The 23,900-nt window shown below is 37.6% G+C and overlaps 1 protein-coding gene across 9 annotated transcripts in view; it reads left to right on the forward strand.

The window, feature by feature from the left end:
- Positions 1-23,900, forward strand: part of LOC145509796 (uncharacterized) — an 889,905-nt gene that overhangs the window by 105,318 nt on the left and 760,687 nt on the right. For all 9 annotated transcript variants that reach the window (XR_014056468.1, XR_014056471.1, XR_014056470.1 and 6 more), the window contains one exon: positions 9,239-9,385. Coding sequence is in view for 3 of the 9 variants with exons in the window: in XM_081499106.1 (XP_081355232.1) it covers positions 9,384-9,385 (2 nt within the window). In the remaining 6 variants the exon portion in view is untranslated. The remainder of the gene's footprint in view (positions 1-9,238; positions 9,386-23,900) is intronic.

The raw sequence follows: 23,900 nt of genomic DNA on the forward strand, positions 1-23,900 counted from the left end.
ATGTATATAAATTATTTCATGCTGTATAGAATGCAGTAGAAGCTACAGTCTGGTTGGAGAAAACATTTAGTCTTTTTGTAATAAGTGAAAGTTGCTCAGTTGTGTCCGACTCTTTGCAACCCCATGGGCTATACAGTCCATGGAATTCTCCAGGCCAGAATACTGGGATGGGTAGCCTTTCTCTTCTCCAGGGGATCTTCCCAACCCAGGGATCAAACCCAGGTCTCCCTCATTGCAGGTGGATTTTTTTACCAGCTGAGCCACCAGGGAAGCCCCTTTTTGTAATAAAGCAATGAATGAATGAATGAATTAATAAACTAGAGCTTCATAAAATATTATAATGCTCAGATACTCATGTCTTATCAGAAATATATTCCTTTTGTTATTTATTTATTTATTTTGATTTTTTAAAAATTTATTTATTTTAGTTTGAGGCTAATTACTTTACAATATTGTAGTGGTTTTGCCATACACTGACATGAATCAGCCATGGGTTTACATGTGTTCCCCATCCTGAACCCCCCTCCCACCTCCCTCCCCATTCCATCCCTCTGGGTCATCCCAGTGTACCAGCCCTGAGCACCCTGTCTCATGCATCGAACCTGTACTGGTGATTCATTTCACATATGATAATATACATGTTTCAATGCCATTCTCCCAAATCATCCCACCCTTGCACTCTCCCACAGAGTCCAAAAGACTGTTCTATACATCTGTGTCTCTTTAGCTGTCTCGCATGTAGGGTTATCGTTACCATCTTTCTAAATTCCATATATATGTGTTAGTATACTGTATTGGTGTTTTTCTTTTTGGCTTACTTCACTCTGTATAATAGGCTCCAGTTTCACCCACCTCATTAGAACTGATTTAAATGTATTCTTTTTAATGGCTGAGTAATATTCCATTGTGTATATGGGCCCCAGCTTTCTTATCCATTCATCTGCTGATGGACATCTAGGTTGCTTCCATGTCCTGACTATTATAAACAGTGCTGCGATGAACATTGGGGTACACACGTCTCTTTCAATTCTGGTTTCCTCGGTGTGTGTGCCCAGCAGTGGGATTGCTAGGTTTATGACAGTTCTATTTTCAGTTTTTTAAGGAATCTCCACTTTGTTCTTCATAGTGGCTGTACTAGTTTGCATTCCCACCAACAGTGTAAGAGGGTTCCCTTTTCTCCACACCCTCTCCAGCATTTATTGCTTGTAGACTTTTGGATAGCAGCCATTCTGACTGGTGTGAAATGGTACCTCATTGTGGTTTTGATTTGCACTTCTCTAATAATGAGTGATGTTGAGCATCTTTTCATGTGTTTGTTAGCCATCTGTATGTCTTCTTTGGAGAAATGTCTGTTTAGTTCTTTGGCCCATTTTTTTGATTGGGTCGTTTGTTTTTCTGGAATTGAGCTGCAGGAGTTGCTTGTATATTTTTGAGATTAATTCTTTGTCCATTGCTTCGTTTACTATTACTTTCTCCCACTCTGAAGGCTGTCTTTTAACCTTGCTTATAGTTTCCTTTGTTGTGCAGAAGCTTTTAATTTTAATTAGGTCCCATTTGCTTATTTTTGCTTTCATTTCCAATACTCTGGGCGGTGGATCATAGAGTATCCATCTGTGACTTATGTCGGAGAGTGTTTTGCCTATGTTTTCCTCTAGGAGTTTTATAGTTTCTGGTCTTACGTTTAGATCTTTAATCCATTTTGAGTTTATTTTTGTGTATGGTGTTAGAAAGTGTTCTAGTTTCATTCTTTTACAAGTGGTTGACCAGTTTTCCCAGCACCACTTGTTAAAGAGATTGTCTTTTCTCCATTGTATATTTTTGCCTCCTTTGTCGAAGATAAGGTGTCCATAGGTGCATGGATTTATCTCTGGGCTTTCTATTTTGTTCCATTGATCTATATTTCTGTCTTTGTGCCAGTACCATACTGTCTTGATGACTGTGGCTTTGTAGTAGAGCCTGAAGTCAGGCAGGTTGATTCCTCCAGTTCCATTCTTCTTTCTCAAGATTGCTTTGGCTATTTGAGGTTTTTTGTATTTCCATACGAATTGTGAAATGATTTGTTCTAGTTCTGTGAAAAATACCATTGGTAGCTTGATAGGGATTGCATTGAATCTATAGATTGTTTTGTGTAGTATACTCATTCAGTGTTTTATAGTTTTCTATAAATAAGTCTTTTGTTTCTTTAGGTAGATATATTCTTAAGTATTTTATTCTTTTCATTGCGATGGTGAATGGAATTGTTTCCTTAATTTCTCTTTCTGTTTTCTCATTGTTAGTGTATAGAAATGCAAGGGATTTCTGTGTGTTAATTTTATACCCTGCAAATTTATATATTCATTGATTAGCTCTAGTAGTTTTCTGGTGGAGCCTTTAGGGTTTTCTATGTAGAGGATCATGTCATCTGCAAACAGTGAGAGTTTTACTTCTTCTTTTCCTATCTGGATTCCTTTTATTTCTTTTTCTTCTCTGATTGCTGTGGCTAAAACTGGCAAAACTATGTTGAATAGTAGTGGTGAGAGTGGGCACGCTTGTCTTGTTCCTGACTTTAGGGGGAATGCTTTCAATTCTTCACCATTGAGGAAAATGTTTGCTGTGGGTTTGTCATATATAGCTTTTATTATGTTGAGGTATGTTCCTTCTATGCCTGCTTTATGGAGGGTTTTTATCATAAATGGATTTTGAACTTTGTCAAAGGCTTTCTCTGCATCTATTGAGATAATCATATGGTTTTTACCTTTCAATTTGTTAATGTGGTATATTATGTTGATTGATTTGCAGATATTGAAGAATCCTTGCATCCCTGGGATAAAGCCCACTTGGTCATGATATACGATCTTTTTAATATGTTGTTGGATTCTGTTTCCTAGGATTTTTTTTAAGGATTTTTGCATTTATGTTCATCAGTGATATTGGCCTGTCAGTTCAGTTCAGTCGCTGAGTTGTGTCCGACTCTTTGCGACCCCATGAACCACAGCATGCCAGGCCTCCCTGTCCATCACCAACTCCCTGAGTCCACCCAAACCCCTGTCCATTGAGTCAATGATGCCATCCAACCATCTCATCCTCTGTCGTCCCCTTCTCCTCCTGCCCTCAGTCTTTCCCAGCATCAGAGTCTTTTCCAATGAGTCAGCTCTTCCCATCAGGTGGCCAAAGTATTGGAGTTTCAGCTTCAACATCAGTCCTTCCAATGAACACCCAGGACTGATCTCCCCTAGGATGGACTGGTTGGATCTCCTTGCAGTACAAGGGACTTTCAAGAGTCTTTTCCAACACCACAGTACAAAAACATCAATTCTTCAGCACTCAGCTTTCTTTATAGTCCAACTCTCACATCCATACATGACCACTGGAAAAACCATAGCCTTGACTAGACGGACTTTTGTTGGCAAAGTAATGTCTCTGCTTTTTAATATGCTATCTAGGTTGATCATAACTTTCCTTCCAAGGAGTAAGCGTCTTTTAATTTCATGGCTGTAGTCACCATCTGCATTGATTTTGGAGCCCAGAAAAATAAAGTCAGCCACTGTTTCCCCATCTATCTGCCATGAAGTGATGGGACCAGATGCCATGATCTTAGTTATCTGAATGCTGAGCTTTAAGCCAACTTTTTCACTCTCCACTTTCACTCTCATCAAGAGGCTCTTTAGTTTTTCTTCGCTTTCAGCCATAAAGGTGGTGTCATCTGCATATCTGAGGTTATTGATATTTCTCCCGGCAATCTTGATTCCTGTTTGTGTTTCTTCCAGCCCAGAGTTTCTCCTGATGTACTCTGCATATAAGTTAAATAAGCAGGGTGACGATATACAGCCTTGACGTACTCCTTTTCCTATTGGAACCAGTCTGTTGTTCCATGTCCAGTTCTAACTGTTGCTTCCTGACTTGCATATAGATTTCTCAAGAGGCAGGTCAGGTGGTATGGTATTCCCAACTCTTTCAGAATTTTCCACAGTTTATTGTGATCCACACAGTCAAAGGCTTTGGCATAGTCAATAAAGCAGAAATAGATGTTTTTCTGAAACTCTCTTTCTTTTTTATGACCCAGCGGATGTTGGCAATTTGATCTCTGGTTCCTCTGACTTTTCTAAAACCAGCTTGACCATCTGGAAGTTTACGGTTCACGTATTGCTGAAGCCTGGTTTGGATTATTTTAAACTTTACTTTACTAGCGTGCGAGATGAGTGCAATTGTGCAGTAGTTTGAGCATTCTTTGTCATTTCCTTTCTTTGGGATTGGAATGAAAACTGACCATTTACAGACCTGTGGCCACTGCTGAGATTTCCATACATTCACAGCGTCATCTTTCAGGATTTGAAATAGCTCAACTGGAATTCCATCACCTCCACTAGCTTTGTTTGTAGTGATGCTTCCTCAGGCCCATTTGACTTCGCATTCGGGATGTCTGGTTCTAGGTGAGTGAAAACACCATTATGATTGTCTGGGTTGTGAGAAACTTTTTTGTACAATTCTTCTGTGTATTCTTGCCACCTCTTCTTAATATCTTCTGCTTCTTTTAGATCCATACCATTTCTGTCCTTTATTGTGTCCATCTTTGCATGAAATGTTCCCTTGGTATCTCTAATTTTCTTGAAGAGCGCTCTAGTCTTTCCCATTCTATCGTTTTCCTCTATTTCTTTGCATTGATTGCTGAGGAAGGCTTTCTTATCTCTCCTTCCTATTCTTTGGAACTCTGCATTCAAATGGGTATATCTTTCCTTTTCTCCTTTGCTCTTCACTTCCCTTCTTTTCACAGCTATTTGTAAGCCCTCTTCAGACAGCCATTTTGCTTTATTGCGTTTCTTTTTCTTGGGGATGGTCTTGATTTCTGTCTCCTGTACAATGTTACGAACCTCCATCCATAGTTCATCAGGTATTCTGTCTATCAGATCTAGTCCTTTAAATCTATTTCTCACTTCTACTGTATAGTCATAAGGGATTTGATTTAGGTCATACCTGAATGGTCTAGTGGTTTTCTCCACTTTATTCAATTTAAATCTGAATTTGGCAATAAGGAGTTCATGATCTGATCCACAGTCAGCTCTCAGTCTTGTTTTTGCTGACTGTATAGAGCTTCTCCATCAGTTTTCTCTTTTTGTGGCATCTTTGTCTGGTTTTGGTGTTAGGCTGATGTTGGCCTCATAGAATGAGTTTGGAAGTTTACCTTCCTCTGCAATTTTCTGAAAGAGTTCGAGTAGGATAGGTGTTAGCTCTTTTCTAAATTTTTGGTAGAATTTAGCTGTGAAGCCATCTGGTCCTGGGCTTTTAATAAACTAGAGATTCATAAAATATTATATTGGCTCACATACTCATGTCTTATCAGAAATCTATTCATTTTGAATGCAATATGTGAAGCTTATATTGTTCTTGCATTATCTTTAATGTTAGTTCATCCCTTTATTTAATTTTATTCATTTATCACACAGTTATTACTTGCTTGCTATGTGCCATGAACTGTGCTGGGTACTGTCAGTGACTGAAATATGATCCTTTATCTCAGAGAGCTCATAGATATAGAAGGGAAAAACTTTTTCATCTCCCACCAGAGGACTGTTATTTAATTCAAATAGATCTGGTATTATTATAATTTAAATAGATCTGATTTTGAGAAATGTCTTATAATCTTTCCCCTACAGAAGATCTATTTTTGATGAATTTCTTGAATAAGTAAAATGGAAACCTCAAATCCCCAATTTCAAAATAAAATTAAGAATAGCCAGCTACCAATAGACGATATAGTGGGTTCACTTTCATTGCCTGATGGCCAAGTGAAATAACATAGATCAGTGAAAATAACACCCTGAAATAGAGGGACTTCTACAGAAAAGAAGGAAATTTAAACTCCTTTCTTACTTGATTATTTGTTACTAGCTTCATGTTTCACATAGTACCAGAAGATATTACTGTGCTGACATTCAGTAAATCTGAGGCAGTGATACAAATAATTAATAATTTATTCATAGAAATCATGATAAAATACTGGGAAAACACAATCTGAGTATAGTAGTAATAGAAAAGAAAATGGCACAGTATGAAAACAGTGACGAATGAAGCATGATATATGCCTTTGTTTTTCCAATTTTGATTATTAAATGGGTGAATCTCTTTAAAGTGGTTAATTGCATTTAGTTTTAAGGAAATGTATTTATGAAATTTTATGTTCTTGGCTAAAAATATTTAGGTTTTTGTTCACCAAATTCCAGAGAAGTGATGCTTTGTGACTAATCCTGCTTATTATACAAAGTTACCAAACAATGAATGAGTTAGGATTTAGAAAGTAACCTTAAAAATTCTACCCCTCACCCCCATCCTCTGAGTGATGTTTGCATCTTTCCATTTGATCTATAAAGAGAAAAAATAATGTGTATGAATTTATTCTGACCACTGCATGAGTGATCCTAATCAATTTTTTGGAATCTTAGATCCAGCTTAATTCTCTGGCCATTTGGCAAGATTTTCAGGTCTAACTGTTTTGATTCTTTATTTCTTATAAGGTATTAACCCCTGTATTAACTTTTAGAAGGATCAGAAGAAGAGTATGGAGGGAACAAGAGAGGACCTGGGGTGAGAGGAGGTTTGAACTGGGGTTATGGACATGATTTGGGGGCTTCAAGGGTTTTCTCAGTGCCTGTTTAATAAGCAGTCAAGAAGGACATTGTGCTGCTTTGGCATAAAGAGCAAGCGATGTCTTCCTGTGAATGCTTTGCTTTGTAAAACCCTGATGGTCAATTAAAGGTATCTGGGTTTCTGAAGAGACTGTTTGATTTGAAGCCAGCCTAGGCGTGGGGGTTGCTGGCAGTTGCCATCTTTTCTGTATAGGCTGGGAAGAAGCTTGGTTCCCAGGATTCTGGAGTCTGAGTTGGTTTAAGGGAGTAAAAGATTTCCTGAATGGATTCAAATGGTCCCTGTCAAAGAAATTGGGCCCTGTGGATCTGTTAACAGAAAACTGCATAGTTGCATAGTGATTTCAGTAGATGGATATATAAAGGAAAATGCAAAGAATCTCAAGCACTTCTAAGAACAAGATGATTATACAGTCCCTTTGTTTCTGCAGTTGTGCCAGCTGACATCAGGCTTCTTATTATTTCTGATGCTAAGAAGCCTCCAGAGAGGCTGTGTGGAACAATCTGTCCTATGAATAGTTCCTCTTCTTTAAAAGAGAAATTCCATCACAAAATGTATAGAAGGATATATAACAAACTATTGTTACTCATTACCTTGTGAGTGAGTGGTAGTGGGAATAGAAAGTATAGTGGTGGTGATGATGACAGGAAGAGCTTAAGCTTCTTTATGCATTTTGTATCATTTGAATACCAAAACAAATTAATTACAAATAAAGTAAATATTATAACAGATTTTTTTTCTATGAACATTAGTTGTTGAGGTTGTATAATCCCAATAAAAAACACAGCAGTTTAACCCCCCAAAAAAGTATGGACATAAAATCACAATTAAAAAAGACAAACTAATGCTAACAGTCATCTCTCTCAATGAGTGGAACAGAGCCATCTCCAGTGTTCTTACCTTCCACTGAGTTTTCAATGCTTTATAATCTTATCTTTTCAGTTCTTACTGTATTTTTGAGCAAAGGAAAAAGGAAAGATATACTTATTTCCATTTCAAGAGGGGGAAATCTTCAAGATGGAAAGTTGCCTACTGAGAATACTGGAATAAATTATAGCACATTCATATACTGCTTTAAAAGAGATGGATGCATTTTGACTTGAGAAGTGTGCAGTATGTTGTTAAGTGAAAAAAATAACAAAATAAGGCCAAAACAATTGAAAAGATCACACAAAGAGCACACAAGCACACATGGGAACACTGTTGTGATGCAAGGGTTATATCTGTGAGACTGTATTACAAATTACTTTTACTCTGTGATTTAATTTTTTATTGTAAAATTTAAACATAAAGTATAATACACACTTGTATACATTTATACAGATTTCCCTGGTGGCTCAGTGGTAAAGAATCCATCTGACAGTGCAGGAGACACAAGTTTGATCCCTGGATTGGCAAGATCCCCTGGAGAAGGGAATGGCACCCCACTTCAGTACCCTTGCCTAGAAAATTCCATGGACAGAGGAGCCTGGTGGGCTACAGTCCATGGGGTTGCAAAGGAGTCAGATAGGACTCAGCAACTAAACAACAACATACATATACATACCATTAGATAAAATTAAAAATACATGAAATTACAAAAAGATTGTTTACCCATGCAGGCTACAGATATGTCCCTCTTCAAAGGCATCCAGCTCATCCTGTCTCCTGTTTTCCAGGTAACCACTATCTGTCTTTGCCTGACTCATTTCTTTCTTTTAAGAGATAATTTACTTTCTGTGTATTTTTATCTAAATGATATATTGCTTGGCCTGGAAAAGCTGAGTAGCCAACACAAATTTATTACCTTTAGATGAAGGCTCCAGGAGAAGAAATCAACAGTCCCTGATTCACTGACTTCAGGCAGCTTTATAGTTTCCAAGAGTCCTTTCTCAGAAATGTCAGTATACAGCTTCTGATTGAGTCCTCGGAAAAATAGGACTCACACATAAAAGGGTATCTAGCAGGACTAATACTGAATAGCAAACACGTGGTCAGAGGGAATAGAGTACTTTCTGTTTTCTTCTTTTAAGGTCACCATAGCCTATTTCACAAGTCTCAGGTTTATCCAAAGACAGAACATTTCTCTCAGATAAACGCGTGAACTTGCCTGCTTTGAGGTGCAGTGCATTTGGAGGAAACCAGGAGCTTCTCCAGTGCGTAATCAAGACAAATAGGGGGTAGAGATCATCAGTGCCAGCCTTATGGGTTTTATATCATCACGCAAATTGAACTAGAACCCTTGGATATCTATCTGTCTCTGGAGTGATGCTCCTCCAGCCTGGACTGGTTGGCATGTAACTCTGTACACAACTGACACCCTGGAATCTCTCTTCTCTCTCTGGAGTATTCCTTTTGACTCTCTCTGCCTATCTACTGGGTTAGGTTCCCTGTTTCCTGATGCAAAGGTCTGTTTGGTTTTTTGTTCATGCTTTCTTGTTTTGTTAGCATATATCCCCTAGTAGATATTTTAGAAAGGGTGGGAGGAATATACATTTTTAAAAGACACTTTAAGTATGAATGCCTTTATGTTTTTATCTTATCTCCATAATGATTGATAATTTGGCTGGGTATAGAATTCTATTTTGGAAATCAATATCCTTCTGAATTTTGATTTTATTTCTTCATGTCTTATTTTCAGGGTTGCTGTGGAGAGTCTAGTCCAAAGTCATTTGATTCCTCATGCTGTCTATGTGGTGTGGTCTTCCCCATTCTACTTCACTCTGCAGAAACATGTGGAATTTTCTCCTTGTCACCAATGTTCTGAAAAGCCAAGTCACAGCTTGATGTAAGTGTTTTTTGATCCAATGTTCTGGACACTCAGTGGGCCATTTCAATCTGGCAATTCAGTTTGAGTCATTTTATTGGTAATTTCTTTCCCTTTCCATGTTTTTTTGTTCTCTCTTTTTGGAAAACCTATTATTTGCCTGTATCAGACAAACGATTATTCCTGGTTCTCTTATCTTTTCATAGCTATTTTCTATCTTTGGATCTTTTGCTCTACTTTCTGGAAGTCTCCTCTTCTTAACCTATTAATGCTTCTACTGGGTTTTTCATTTCTGCTGTCACGTCTTTTATCTTTCATAAACTCATTTTGTTCCCTAGAAACACTTAAAAAAAAAAAAGCATCCAGTTTGTATTATAGTATCTTCTTTCATCTTTTTTTGAGAATACTAATGAAAATTGTTATTTAAGATTTCCCTTTCCTGTCATAGTCTCTCTTTCCTCAAAGTTGTCTTTATATAAGTTTACTTGTACTCTAACTTCTAGGTTAGAGGATTTTATGATCAACTGGGACTATCTCTAATAATGAAAATACTCCCTCCCCTATGTGTGAGGCTTGTTGATATTATTCTTTATGTTGGGTGGCTTGGGTCGGTTCTTTTCAGGGGGATTTTGAATGATGTTATCTTTCAGTATTTATTCTTGTGCTGGACTGATTCTCTAGGAGTGAACTTTGCATTCTTCTACTCAAAATACAAACATCTCTTTACTGGAATTCTAGAAGTAAAGTTGCAGTTTTTGCTTTCAGAATTGGTGATGAATATAGACATTCAGTTAAACTGCAGATGCTTTCAACTGTGCATAGCATCTTTTAGCCAGAGTGCCTCAGATGTTAAATTTAAAAATTTCTGCTAAGATCAGGGAATAGAAGTTGCCCAGCAATGTAGATTAGAAGATCTAATCATTGGTTTGGAGTTTTCCCACAGTTTTAAAAATTATAGACCCCTTTCCCTAATTTTTCCCCAGTTCTAGAGGTATCAAATGCTTCTAGATCCTGAGCTTGCAAGAATTCTGTGAAATAAATAAAGTTATTTCAAATTTTTTTCTATTATTAGGGAATTTAGCTTTCTTCCATCTACTGAATCAGCTATTACATGCCCATCTCCCTTGTAGCATCCAGTGTTTTATTGTTTTCTTCTCTTCTTCACTCTCTCCTTATGTATGGGTTTATGTCTCTAAGGAATCCTTTTTACTATGGTTCAGTGGGGATGTAACGAAAAATGAATTTCAATGAAGAAATTTGGCTGTCTTAAACTATTAATAGAATGGCCTTAAAAGTTATTCTGTAATATGTGTGTTTAAGAATTAACATACTAAAGACATGTTCACTTGGACTCCTAAAATGACAAAATAAGTGTTATGATAATAAGTAAGGAAAAATGAAATATTTTTTCTGTCTTGAAAGTTGTATCAGCTTGTCAACAATGTTTTCTGAAAACAGTGAAATTGATAACTGTAAGATTGATGATTTCCATCAGTTTCTGTCTTGAGGCTGTGTGAATATTCCATAATTTATTTGTCTGTTTTACTGATTAGGGCCATTTGGGTGGTTTGCAGCTTAAAGTTATTATGAAAGTGTTGGTGTAACATTCTAGTACATGTGTTTGGTGAAGAAATGTATTTGTTTCTTTTGGATGTATATTTAGTAGAATTGCTTGTTAATGAAGATATCCATGTTTTCAGGTTTAGTAGATATTGCCAAAGACTTTTCTGAAGTTCTTATACTGCTTGATGGATCAGAGGATTCATGCAGAGGATTTTTAGATGGTTAGGAAATATTTCAGACCAACGTGGTAGGTGAGGGAATTCCTTTCTTGATGATTTTTTTCTCTATATAAATTAATTACTTTAAGTGATGCGTGCATGCTAAGTCACTTCAGTTGTGTCCAACTCTTTGCAACCCTTTGGACTGTAGCCCACCAGGCTCCTCTGCCCATGGGATTTTTCAAGCAAGAATAATGGAGTGGGTTGCCATGCCCTCCTCCAGGGGATCTTCCTGACTCAGGGGTAGAACCCAGGTCTCCTGCATCTCCTTCACTGGCAGGCAAGTTTTTTACCACGAGGTACTTAACTATAAATTTTACCTGATGGAAGACACCAACCTGATTGGTTCTTATTAAACATTTCCTACACTAATTTACTTAATTATTAATATTTATGTGTCCAAATTATTTCCCCATTCTATTCTTTTTAGAAAATATTACAAGAAGACAAAGCATCAGGTTACTATTCTCCCTTGCTATAGATTTCTGAAGCCATAACTGGTCAAATTCTAGTCTGTAAACTATTTTGCAATCTTCTGACTATTGCAGGTTTATGATGTTTTAGAGAACAGCATCCCCCTCCCCACCACTACCGTTAGCTATGCTGTAAATTCTTGTGAGAGACAGGAAAACAAATCTTCCATAGAGCCATGAAATTTTTCTCTCTTTTTCAAAGAGAAGCATGGTTAAGATGAAATTTGAAGTGTAACTAATTCACTTTGGGAGCCTGAGGAAATTTGGATAAGTATAAGAAAGTTTAGAAAATTAAACTTATAATACATGCTGATTGAATTTAAAGAAGAAGGTGACTCATCTGGAATGTAAAAAATTCAATAAAAGACATGCCTAAGTTGAGAGCCAGTGTGGTTGTAAGCACTATTTTCCCTTTGCTGTCCTGCTGCAATTTGTGAGTCAAGGCCTTGGCATGGCAAGCTATTAATTCACAGGCTTTGGTTTGTTTGTTTAAACTTTAAAAAAAATTGTTTCTTATGCAAATTTTCAAATAGTCCCAGAAGTGGAGAGTAGAATATAATGAATATGATATACCCATCATCTAGCCTCAGCAATCATTGGAATTAGCCAGTCTTGTTTTATCTATATAGCCACTCACTTCACCCCACTTCCATGCAGATTATGATGAAGCAAAGCTTAGGCTCCATAACTATTTCATTTTGAAATATTTTAACAAATCTTTAAAAGATCTTCTCTTTAAAAATATAATTGAACTATCATTATCACACCTAAAACAAAATCCTTGATTTGTGTCTAATCTTTTTCTGTTGTATTGATCAGGGAAAATCTGAACTCAAGACTTGGATGAAATAATCATGTACTTTGCCTTAAAGTTCTCATTATGGTTTGTTGTGGATGAGCATGATACATTTTATGTTCAAACCTACTCAGGTTGATGATATAATTTTCCTTAATAACTACTGACAGTTGCTTTATCTTCTTTTATTTCTCTTACCTATATCAACATTTCTTCGTCAAATGGCATTGCCTGATGGAGCAGACATCTGATAGTTTCTTTCCCTTACTGCCTGTTTTAATTGTAGTATGGTGTTTTTTGGCTACAAACAATAAGAAATGAATTCAAATATAGCATTTTGCACAGTGCTTAAAAATTTTGCCCACATGTCAGTAGACATTTTGCAAATATACCTACAGTGGTGTTCTTGAGCTTGACACCAGAGGTTCTCCAGATTAGATCATCTGAGCCCAGAGAGATTCCTGTGACACTATCAGAAACATTTCAATATCATTAATCATGGCACAGCCATTTAGTGCTTTGAAAAATTGAGAGGATGCTGCAGGTTAACTTCTGTCTCTGTAAAAGTCAATGAGAGACGGGTAAAGAATAATCAGTGAAACCAGCGTTGTTGTACTCTTGCTATCCAGGCATGTTCATGTTCTGTTGTTGTTGCTCAGTCACTCAGTCATGTCTGACTTTCTGTGACTGTATGGACTTCAGCATACCAGGCTTCCCTATTCTTCACCATCTCACAGAGTTGCTTAAACCCGTATCCATTGAGTCGGTGATGCCAACCATCTCATCCTCTGTTGTCCCCTTCTCCTCCTGCCTTCAATCTTTCCTAGCATCAGGGTCTTTTCTAATGAGTCAACTCTTCACATCAGGTGGCCAAAGTATTGGAGTTTGAGCTTCAGCATCAGTCCTTTCAATGAATATTCAGGATTGTTTTATTTTAGGATTGGCTGGTTTGATCTCCTTTCAGTCCAAGGGACTCTCAAGAGTCTTCTCCAACACCCCAATTCAAAAGCATCAATTCTTCAGCACTGAGCCTTCTTTATGGTCCAACTCTCACATCCATACATGACAGCTGGAAAAACCATAGCTCTGACTAGGCAGACCTTTGTTGGCAAAGTGATATCTCTGCTTTTTAATATGCTGTCTAGGTTAGTCATGTTCTAAAAGAAATGAATCATCTCCAGTGTTATCCTCACTTGATACAAAACCTGTGGATGCTTTTAGCCATGTCAGAAACAGACGGGTAAAATTCAATGAATACCAAATCGCATAATTTGGGTATTTTTAGGAAAAAGAAGAAGTTCGGAATTATATTAGAGTCTCTGCATTCTCATCTAAACCAAGAATGGATTATTGTCTCACTTCTATAGGCTGTAACTCAAGATGTTATATTGCATCATGCAGCTGTGCTTTGCCAGATTTGAAGGTTGTAAGGCATTTCCCAATTACACTGGCATTACAGTGACATGGATGGCTTTGAGTGGGGGCTGGACTATGCCTCTAAATTCTTTAACTCTCCATTGCCAGTGTGCAGTGATTGCTCTTCTCTACCTCATTTCTAAGTTGCCAGTTCCATCAAAAGAGACAAAGTTAAGCTACAATAATAAAACCTCAGCATTTCAGAGGCTTATTTTTTACTCACATAAAATCTGCTGAAGGTCAAGGCATCTCTCTGAGAGCTACTGTCCTCCATGTGTTGGAGGAGTTACATTCAACCTTATTTCTTTGAATATTGTTAAACTCTATACTTTATGTTCACTATTTTTGTGAGGAGACAACAAAATGACACCATTCCCCTCTTTCTGTTTCTCCATTTTCTTTTATCTAATAGCACCTCCACGTCAATATGTGCTTCCACAAACACTTAGGCACTGAAAGAGGAAGCATGGAGAATGGTGCAACAGCTCCTCAATGCCTTCATGTGGAACCAGTGGGTGTCCTTTTGTTACTGAATCAAGTCTTGCTGCTTACAAAACCAATACTCACAAGAAGTAGACAGGAAGGTTGCCTTTAATCAGAATGCTGGCAATCTGGGCAAAAGGTGGACTCAGCATCCCCAGATTCTTCTTGACCCTGAGGATTTTAAAGGGAAGAAGGGAAGTAATCTCACTTAGTCATTGAGATGGGGGTGGGGTGGGATGGTGGTCAGAGTCATCATCCTCCACTGCATGCAGGCTGGTGACTTTTTGTGATCTTCCTCTAGATGTTATCGTGTTCACACTGTTTTGTCACACAGTTTGTTCTGGAGATTAGGGAATTACAAGCTAGGGAGGAGATCTGGTCATCTGTTCATTACTTGTTCTTCATTTCTACTTCTTAGATGTATAGAAAGAACTGAAGAGTTAGCCAAGGTGTCATATGATTAAAAGATTTGAAAGATGTGCTTGAGCCAGAGAAAAATTGAGCACAGGGGCACCTGGTTTAAGGTCAGTGACAAGACAAAGAGGTGCCTCCTGCAAAGAGCTCTTTCCAGCAAAAGGCAAAAAGTTTTTTCCTGCCAAAAGCTGCTGACACTTTTCCACTCACATTTTATTGGCCAAAGCAAGTCACCCAGTCAGGCCCAAGTTTAAAGGGGCAAGGAGAGGCATCCCTTCTGTGTAATGAGAATAAGAGAGAATTGGAAGTCCTGGTGGGCCTCACAGGTGTCTATTACACCAGCTATATTCTGAATTATTTCTTTGCAAGTTGCTGAAACTCTACTTAATGTTCATCATGTTGGTGAGAAACAAAGTAAGGACACTGTTGTTGTTGCTGTTTGTTTTTTTTTTTAATTTCTCTTAATGAGGAAGATTTTTCCCTAAATATTGTGTATTACCACAAATATTTTGATGGCTTTAGATCAGTGTTTCTCAAGCCTTAATGTGCGTTCAAATCGCCCAGCGTCCAAGTGCAGATTTTTGTTTAGGAGGTCCGAGGTGGGGCCCCAGATTCTGAATTTTTAAAGAGCTCTCAGGTAATGCTTTGCTAGTGTGCAATATGAGTGCAACTGTGCGGTAGTTTGAGCATTCTTTGGCATTGCCTTTCTTTGGGATTGGAATGAAAACCGACCTTTTCTAGTCCTGTGGCCACTGCTGAGTTTTCCAAATTTGCTGGCATATTGAGTGCAGCACTTTCACAGCATCATCTTTGAGGATTTGAAATAGCTCCACTGGAACTCCATCACCTCCTTTAGCTTTGTTCATAGTGATGCTTTCTAAGGCCCACTTGACTTCACATTCCAAGAAGACTAGCTCTAAGTGAGTGATCACACCATCGTGGTTATCTGGGTAATGAAGATCTTTTTTGTATAGATCTTCTGTGTATTCTTGCCACTTCTTAATATCTTCTGCTTCTGTTAGGTCCATACCATTTCTGTCCTTTATTGTGCCCATCTTTGCATGAAATGTTCCCTTGGTATCTCTAATTTTCTTGAAGAGATCTCTAGTCTTTCACATTCTATTGTTTTCCTCTATTTCTTTGCATTGATCTCTGAGGAAGGCTTTCTTACCTCTCCTTGCTATTCTTTGGAACTCTGCATTCAAATGGGAATATCTTTCCTTTTCTCCTTTGCCTTTTGTGTCTTTTCTCAGCTATTTGTAAGGCCTCGTCAGACAGCCATTTTGCCTTTTTGCATTTTTTTTTCCTTGGGTATGGTTTTGATTCCTGCCTCCTGTACAATGTCACAAACTTCCGTGCATAGTTCCTCAGACACTGTCTATTAGATCTAATCCCTTGAATCTATTTGTCACTAAGTGCCTGTCTCAGGGAAGCCAGGTGTGCTGCAGTCCATGGGGTCGCAAAGAGTCGGACATGACTGAGCGACTGAACTGAACTGAACATGTAACACTGCTGCTGGCCTGTGGAACATCCTTGGAATAGCAGGGCTTTGGTCTGTCACTCTGTTTGGAAAGGGAGAACCATCATGATTTTTGTTGATTTCAAAAAGAAATTTAGGCCATTAGTTTTGGTCCCTCCCTTGCATCTGAATTAAGGGCAGCGTCTCATGGTGATGGTTGTCAAACATGTAGGAAGACTGTCAGTGCAATTCAAAAACCTACTTCTGAAAGATAATTGGTTTTGTGTTCATTCATATTAAAAACGGGACTGCAAGGAAGAAAGGAGACCTAATTGAACACTCAAAGCGTCCCACTAAAAGCCAGCATCTAATTATGGCAGGGCCCACACAGCAGGGACACTGAAGGGCAGAGGAGATACTGAAAACATCTTTATATGCTTTTCCTCTGAAGAGCCCTTCCTGAGATCAAATGCAATTTGAGCTAAGAAGGCAGCAACTCACAAGCTCTACCCCCAGCAAGCATCTCAGAGACAGGCGCTCAGAGGATTTGTCATCATGTTTCGATTTGCCTAATTATTAATAGAACATTTCCCCCCATCTGTGCCCCCCGATCCTTTACTAATTAAGATTTCTTGCATGTTTTAAAGCATTTCACTTAGCACTCAGGATTCCAGATGAGTTGCCATTTGGCTCCAAGATGCAGACTTGCTTTGGAGGACTGCTTTAGAATTGTTTGGACGTGCACTTGGGTAGGAATGAGGCTGGACTGGATAAGAGCACTCATGGGCACTGCACATTTTGCTCAGAGTCTTTTTTCCCTTTGCTCATTTGTAATGCCAGTCCATGGTGGTGGAATGGGTATATTGCTATAAATTATCAGCCATGTCTCATGCTTCTTATTCTGGAGGTGTAATTCAAAGAACTGTTGCAAGGAATAGCAAAGCTATATATTCTTCTTTATAGCAATCATCGTAAAAAAAATTCCCAATTACTTTAAATTACCACAGAATGACTTCAAAATCAACTCCAGCTCTGCTGCCCTTGATTTTCTTGCAATTAGTTCAAAGGGCAAGAGACAGAGCAGTAAGTTTTGGGGTATATTATATAGCAGTTACATTTTTCATGATCAAGGAACTTTTAGTTTACAGCTTCTTTCCTTTGAACTGATTCATTGAAGGGGGCAATAATTCTAAGTCTGTCCCCTTATTCTGCTGACACTCAATTTCTGGGGCTTGAACATATTTCACTTCCCTTTTATCATTAGAATATTTAAAACTCTAATTTAAAATCTTTGCAAATGCTTGGTTTTTAATGTGATAAACTATAATTCATTGGTATTAGCCCAAGGTATTCTGCAATGCCCAAATCCTGCCCTGGCAAAGCAACTCCTCTTCAGGATACCCTGATGATGAAGATAGATAGATAAGGGACAATTATAAAGGCAGGTACTCCTTCGTGTACTAGTGTCCAGTCATAGTCCACAGAGTCCACATGCTCAGTCTCCCAATACAGGAATATTTGTTAAACCAGCCTATAACATATGAGACCATTCTTTCTTATCCCTAAAATTAAACCTTAATTTTACCATCAACAAATGGGCATAGGAGGAGCAACCAAATAATTCAGATCATCCACTTGTGTGGATGATACATCAATGACTGCCCTGATGGGAAAGGCTCTGGTACACTTAGTCCCCACCCGGAAGTGAGTGGGTGGCCTGAAGGGGTTTAAGCCCCTTGAAAGGCTGAATTACTTTCTGTGCAATCCATCTTACCATTATAGAGATGTCAAATTCTAGTACAAGTACAGAAACTCTTAACATGAAGCCATCTGTTCTCCACTGATGCATTTGTCCATCCATCAGTCTATCCATCCAGCTTATCAAGGGAAAAAGGTGAGAAGTGATGGTCTCTGTTTATCCTCCTTTGACTAGAGTATCTATTCTTGTATCTGTCTCACTGTTTCCCCCCAAAGCAGTCATGTACAGCCCTTGCTTTAGAAATTACAGATAGTTTTTTCAAATATTGGTATGTATTTTAATGAGAGGCAGGATGACTGGTGTGGTGTAAAGAGTACCTAGATTAAATAAATTTATCCAAAGGCACAGTATCCCCCAACTCCAGATCACTCAATCCCCCTATATTTGGAGTGTTGGATATATGCATGGATTCAGTCTTTAATAGTTATTCTCATTCATTTTTACTCTTCCCCCATATGAAAAGCATATGAAAGTGGACAATAAATTTAAGTTATTTTTCCCCCTTAATAGAACAATTTTAGATAACTTCAAACAATGTTTCTGCTTAGATCTTATGAAATATCTGATGCAAGTTTTCCCCAGGATAGGTTGTTTTGGGCCATTTTCTATTGCCTTCTTGATCATTCTGTCCACTCCTATATTTTGATATCCCAAATCTGCTAAGACCTCCTACTGAGAGCGTTTCTAATGCTGCCATTACTCAGAGTTGACTTTCGTCAGGACTCCTTCACATTTGATTATCTCTTATCTCTGTTATACACCAGCCTCTTCATGTTAGCTAAATGCTTCTCTTTGGTCTATATCCAATCACTTGACCCCTCCCTAATTTCCATGTAGCCACCATGCTATTTTTCTTTTCCACCAGACTATATATAATGTCTCCTTTCCCTCACTTAACACTCAAAACAGTTATCCAATTTAATGTGACTCTGGTCCCATCACTTCTCTGAAATAGTTCTCTCAAAAATCACTGAGAGTATTTTCATTGCTAAGGATATTTTTTGGTTTTTATCATATATAACTTTTGAATTGTATTCAACATTGTTGGTCCTTGCCTTCTTGAAACAATCTCTTAGCTTGCTTTCCATGATATTATTTGCACCTGCTCTTGTGTTTGTCTGAGTTCCCTTCCACCTCCTTCTCCATGATGTTTATCTATGGTTGTAGAGCTTCTTTAAGCTTGGTCCTACATCTGCTTACCATCTTACTCGCTGGTCTGTCCCTTAGCAATAGCATTTATACTTATAGCTTCAATCTCTTCCTCCAAGTAAATGACTCATACATCTTTATCTGTAGGTAAGACCTCTTCTCTTGGTTTCAGATCACCTCTCTCCTTACATTTCTTGGCATTTCTTGTGGATAAGTTACAGCCATCTCAGAAACAGTGAGATTAAAAATAAACTGATACACTCTTACCCAGAGCCTGGTCTTCTCTGGGATTCTAGTTCTGCATAAACATCATCACTTATCTAAGATATGCCATCTTAGGAGTCATCCTTGACACCTCATTTTTCTCCTTTTATAAACTCATTCAACATTTATTCCACAAATAGGTGTGAAGTCTTTGATGTGCCAGGCAGTGATTTTAGTGCAAGATGTGCATGCTAAGTTGCTTCAGTTGTGTCTGACTCTTTGTGACTCTATGAACTGTGACCTGCCAGGCTCCTTTGTCCATGGGATTCTCTAGGCAATAATGCTGGAGTGGGTTGCCATGCCCTCCTCTTAGTGCAAGATACACATTATCAAATAAGTCCATATCCAATCCATCATCTAGTTCTATCAGTTTTACCTCTTAAAAATAACCTCTCCCCTCCATTTCACCCCTTCTACTCCAAGCTGTCAGCACCTCTCTCTCCACTGCAGTTTCCTTCTTTCTGGTATAGCTACACAGTTGCTGGAACAGACTTTCCAAAGGCTGACAGTGTCATCCTAGCCCATCCCAACTTCCTGCTCTTGCTTAAGTCCCCCAGTGCTCTTGGAATTAAAAAAAGAAGTCATGCGTGTGACTTCCTAGGCCAGGACTGCTTCCACTTGCTTCTTCTGCTCCAGCTACTTTGCATGCCTTCTGCCACAGGTTCTTTGAATATTATTCCTTTCATTTTTTTTTGCACAATCTTCTTTCACAGCTCAGCACAACCCTCACTTGTACAGAAACATGTCCCCTGCCTCCCTGGACTCAATCTAATACTGTTACTATACACTCTTGTGGAGCAGGGCTGTGTCTTTATTTATTTATTTTCACAGAGTATGTCATGCTTAGTATAGTGCCTGGCACATATTTGGGATTCATTATTATTTATAAATGAACAAATGATAGCTTCATGTTTATGACAATAAATTACCCAGACTTTTTGCTCACTTACTCATCATAATGAAATTCTTTGGATTGTTGGGGCCTTCGCTGACATTTTTCTTAGGCTCTGCCTAGACTATTTGTCCTGAAATGACCTTTTAGCCAGTTACATGTAGACATTATCATATTTGATCATTTAAGATGCAACATAGAACCTCAAACTATTTACACTAAACTAATCATTGGGGGATATATACATTAGCATTAAGTTCTTGCATTTATCAAAATTTTCCTTAAATTCATTGTTGAGCTATATACAGTTGCATAAATTATTTTAAAAAGTGATATTCATAGGAGAAAACCTTGTAATTATGCTGGAAGTGGAAAGGTGACTGACAGAAAAGAAGATGGAACTATTTACACTGCTTAAAGTAATTTAGAAAAGTGCCCAAACACTTCTGTTATAGTCTTGTGACTCTGCCAAAATCAGATGCTAAAACTTGCCATGTTTGAATTTATATTTTGTCTCCTCTTCCTTATCCTGACACTGCTTCCTGCAATGTCTGGAGAAATAAAGAGGAGAAAGAAGTGGGTCAAGCAAGAGTATGGAACCTGGATAAATCACCAAATTAAAAGTGAATTCAAAGATGAATAAAAGTTGAAAAAAAGTACTCAACCTGCTGGTATTATTCATAGAGGGCATGCATTGGTCACATGATCTTGAGAAGACTTCTTTACTTCTTAATAAAATGAAATCAGTAATATATAGACTATTCACAATAGCCAAGACATGGAAGCAACCCAAATGTCCATCCACAGATGAATGGATAAAGAAGATGTGATACATGTATTCAATGGAGTATTACTCAGCTATAAAAAAGAATGAAATAATGCTATTTGCAGCAACATGGGTGGACCTAGAGATTATCATTCTTTAAGTAAAGTAACTCAGACAGAGAAAGACAGATATCATGAGATAAAATAACTCATATTTGTAGTCTAAAAAATTTATACAAATGAACTTATTTACAAAATAGACTCACAGACATAGAAAACAAACTTATGGTTACTAAAGGGGAAATGAAGGGGAGGGATAAATTAGAAGCTTGTGATTAACATATACCCACTACTATATATTAATATAAAGTAGATATATATAATTGAATCACTTTGCTGCACACCTGAAACATTGTAAATCAACTATTTGTCATTGTTGTTCAGTCTCTAATTATATCTGACTCTTCATGACCCCATGAACTGCAGTGTGCCAGGCTTCCCTGACCTTCACCACCTCCCTGAGTTTGCTTAAACTCATGTCCATTGAGTCAGTGATGGCATCCAGCCATCGCATCTTCTGTTGCTCCCTTCTCCTCCTGCCCTCAATCTTTCCCAGCATCAGGGTCTTTTCCAATTAGTTGGCTCTTCGCATGAGGTGGCCCAAGTTTTGGAGCTTCAGCTTCAGCATCAATCTTTCCAATGAATATTTAAGGATGATTTCCTTTATGATTGATACTTAAATTTAAAAAAATATATGGCAGGAAGAATTAAACAAGGTAATACATGTGAATGCTCTGTGGAATGTTATGCCACACAGTTAGCTCATATGAAGATTTTTTTTTTAATTGTAAATAGCTTGGCCTCCTGACTTCTTGGGATTCCTTAAAAAGTCTAAGACTTTTTTAAAATGGTAAACACTTTTTAGTGAGTTCTGTGTGCAGATACAATTCTAAATACCTTATGAATATTAGTTCATTTAATCCTTGTGTCAACTTTATTATGAAATAAATAATATTATCATCACCCTTATTTATAGACTAAGAAACAGAAGTAAAAGGAAGTTAAATGTCTTTCCAGAGGTTAAAAATCTCATAACTACGAAGTAGTGGTTTATATTGGGGAAGTAATGGCCTTGTTCTAGAAAATTCTACATCTTAACTAAAACTCCACTTCTCTAACTTACCCTTCACCCATAAGGCATTAACTTCATATCTGAGATTTAGCTGCTGCAAAGAAAGATTATTTTCTCCACTTTCTGTTTGAGTGTCCCCCAGCTTCACTTTGCATCTCAGGTCGGTGCTGTGATACAGACTCTTACTTCAAGATAGGATTTACTGTTCTACTTTATTTTCTTTTCAGGATACCATGCCAGAGTGCTTTTGAAATTTTGTTATTCTCTGCACCAATGATTTGTCCTCTGAAATAGAGAAATAACATTTGTCATCCTGACATTTGGAGATCTGGACTCTGCCATTTGTTCCTTTTTAGCTTTGTTTTAGGTAGTAAATCAGGCAAGATATGGGGCTACCTTACTTAGAGATGAGATGTTACCCATAATAAGAGTCTCTTGGTATCAGAATGTTGTACATAAGAATTTTTTTCCCCCAGAACTTTCCACCTCATACAGAAATGTTTTTCTTTTCATAGATTTTTGTTTTCTCTCTTTTCCTTTCTTACAAATGGCAAGGGGTTCTATTTAGTTGTTGAGGTCTTATCTTTTCTGACATAATAGCAAGAATATCTATATTTATTAATCTCCATTACTTCCCTAAGGTGATTTGGGGAATACAAGTCTCAGAACCAATGATTTGATCTGACTTTTAGGAGGACAGGATTAAATTACTTCTGAATAAGCTTTGCTGTATAGACCAGGGAGTTGTTTCATATATGTGTGTGTGTCTATTTCAAATTTAGCAAATCTTAAGAATTTCAAAGTCTTAAGAATTTCTAAAGCCAAATTTGAGCATGGTTTGAATCTCAAAGCAAGATGCTGTAGATGTGATTAATAGAACGGTAAAGTTCAAAGTGCTGATTTTGAACTATTGTAATAATTAAATGTTTAGCTGTGTAGACAAATGTTTAAAATGAGAAATGTTCAACTTTGTCAAATTTCCCAATTCTCTTTTGTGCTTTAGATACTCTTGAATTATGCCATATTTAATCTAATTAGGTTGAATATAATAGAAAGTAATTCTTTCATGTTTAATACATAAAATCAATGGGAAGCAATGAGAGGTCAATAATATCTTCCTGTTTTGGTAATAGTAGTAGTGAAAGTCCCTCGGTCATGTCCAACTCTTTGAGACCCCATGGCCTGTATAGTCCATGGAATTCTCCAGGCCAGAGTACTGGAGTGGGTAGCCTTTTCCTTCTCTAGGGGACCTTCCCAACCCAGTGATAGAACCCAGGTCTCCTGCGTTGCAGGTGGATTCTTTACCAGCTGAGCCACAAGGAGTTTTAGACTTTCTGAGGATGTAAACTGGCATTGTTGAATAAATATTGGACACCTAGTTATATATCAATTTCAGGTAAATAGTGAATATTTTGCGGATTGAGCTTCAGTTTCTTGCATTGCAAACAAATTCTTTACCATCTGAGCCACCAAAGAAGGCCTTTAAAACATAAGTATGTACGAAATACTACATGGTACATGTTTACACTTAAAAAAAGTTTAGTATATAACAGGGTGCCCTATATTTTTATTTATTGAATTTGGTAACCCTATTCTAGTTCTTGTTAGTACTACTGCTGCTCCTTAATTGGACACTGATTTTCCTCAGGCATTCTATTTAAAACTAAGAATTTTATCATTTCTAAATGTCAAATTGACCACAAAATGGGATTTAAAGGCATTGTGAACAAAATCAGATAAATAAATACAGAAA

This window comes from Giraffa tippelskirchi, chromosome 6 (assembly GCF_054371585.1).
Source record: "Giraffa tippelskirchi isolate mGirTip1 chromosome 6, T2T-mGirTip1v1.2.pri, whole genome shotgun sequence".
NCBI classification, from domain to species: Eukaryota; Metazoa; Chordata; class Mammalia; order Artiodactyla; family Giraffidae; genus Giraffa; species Giraffa tippelskirchi.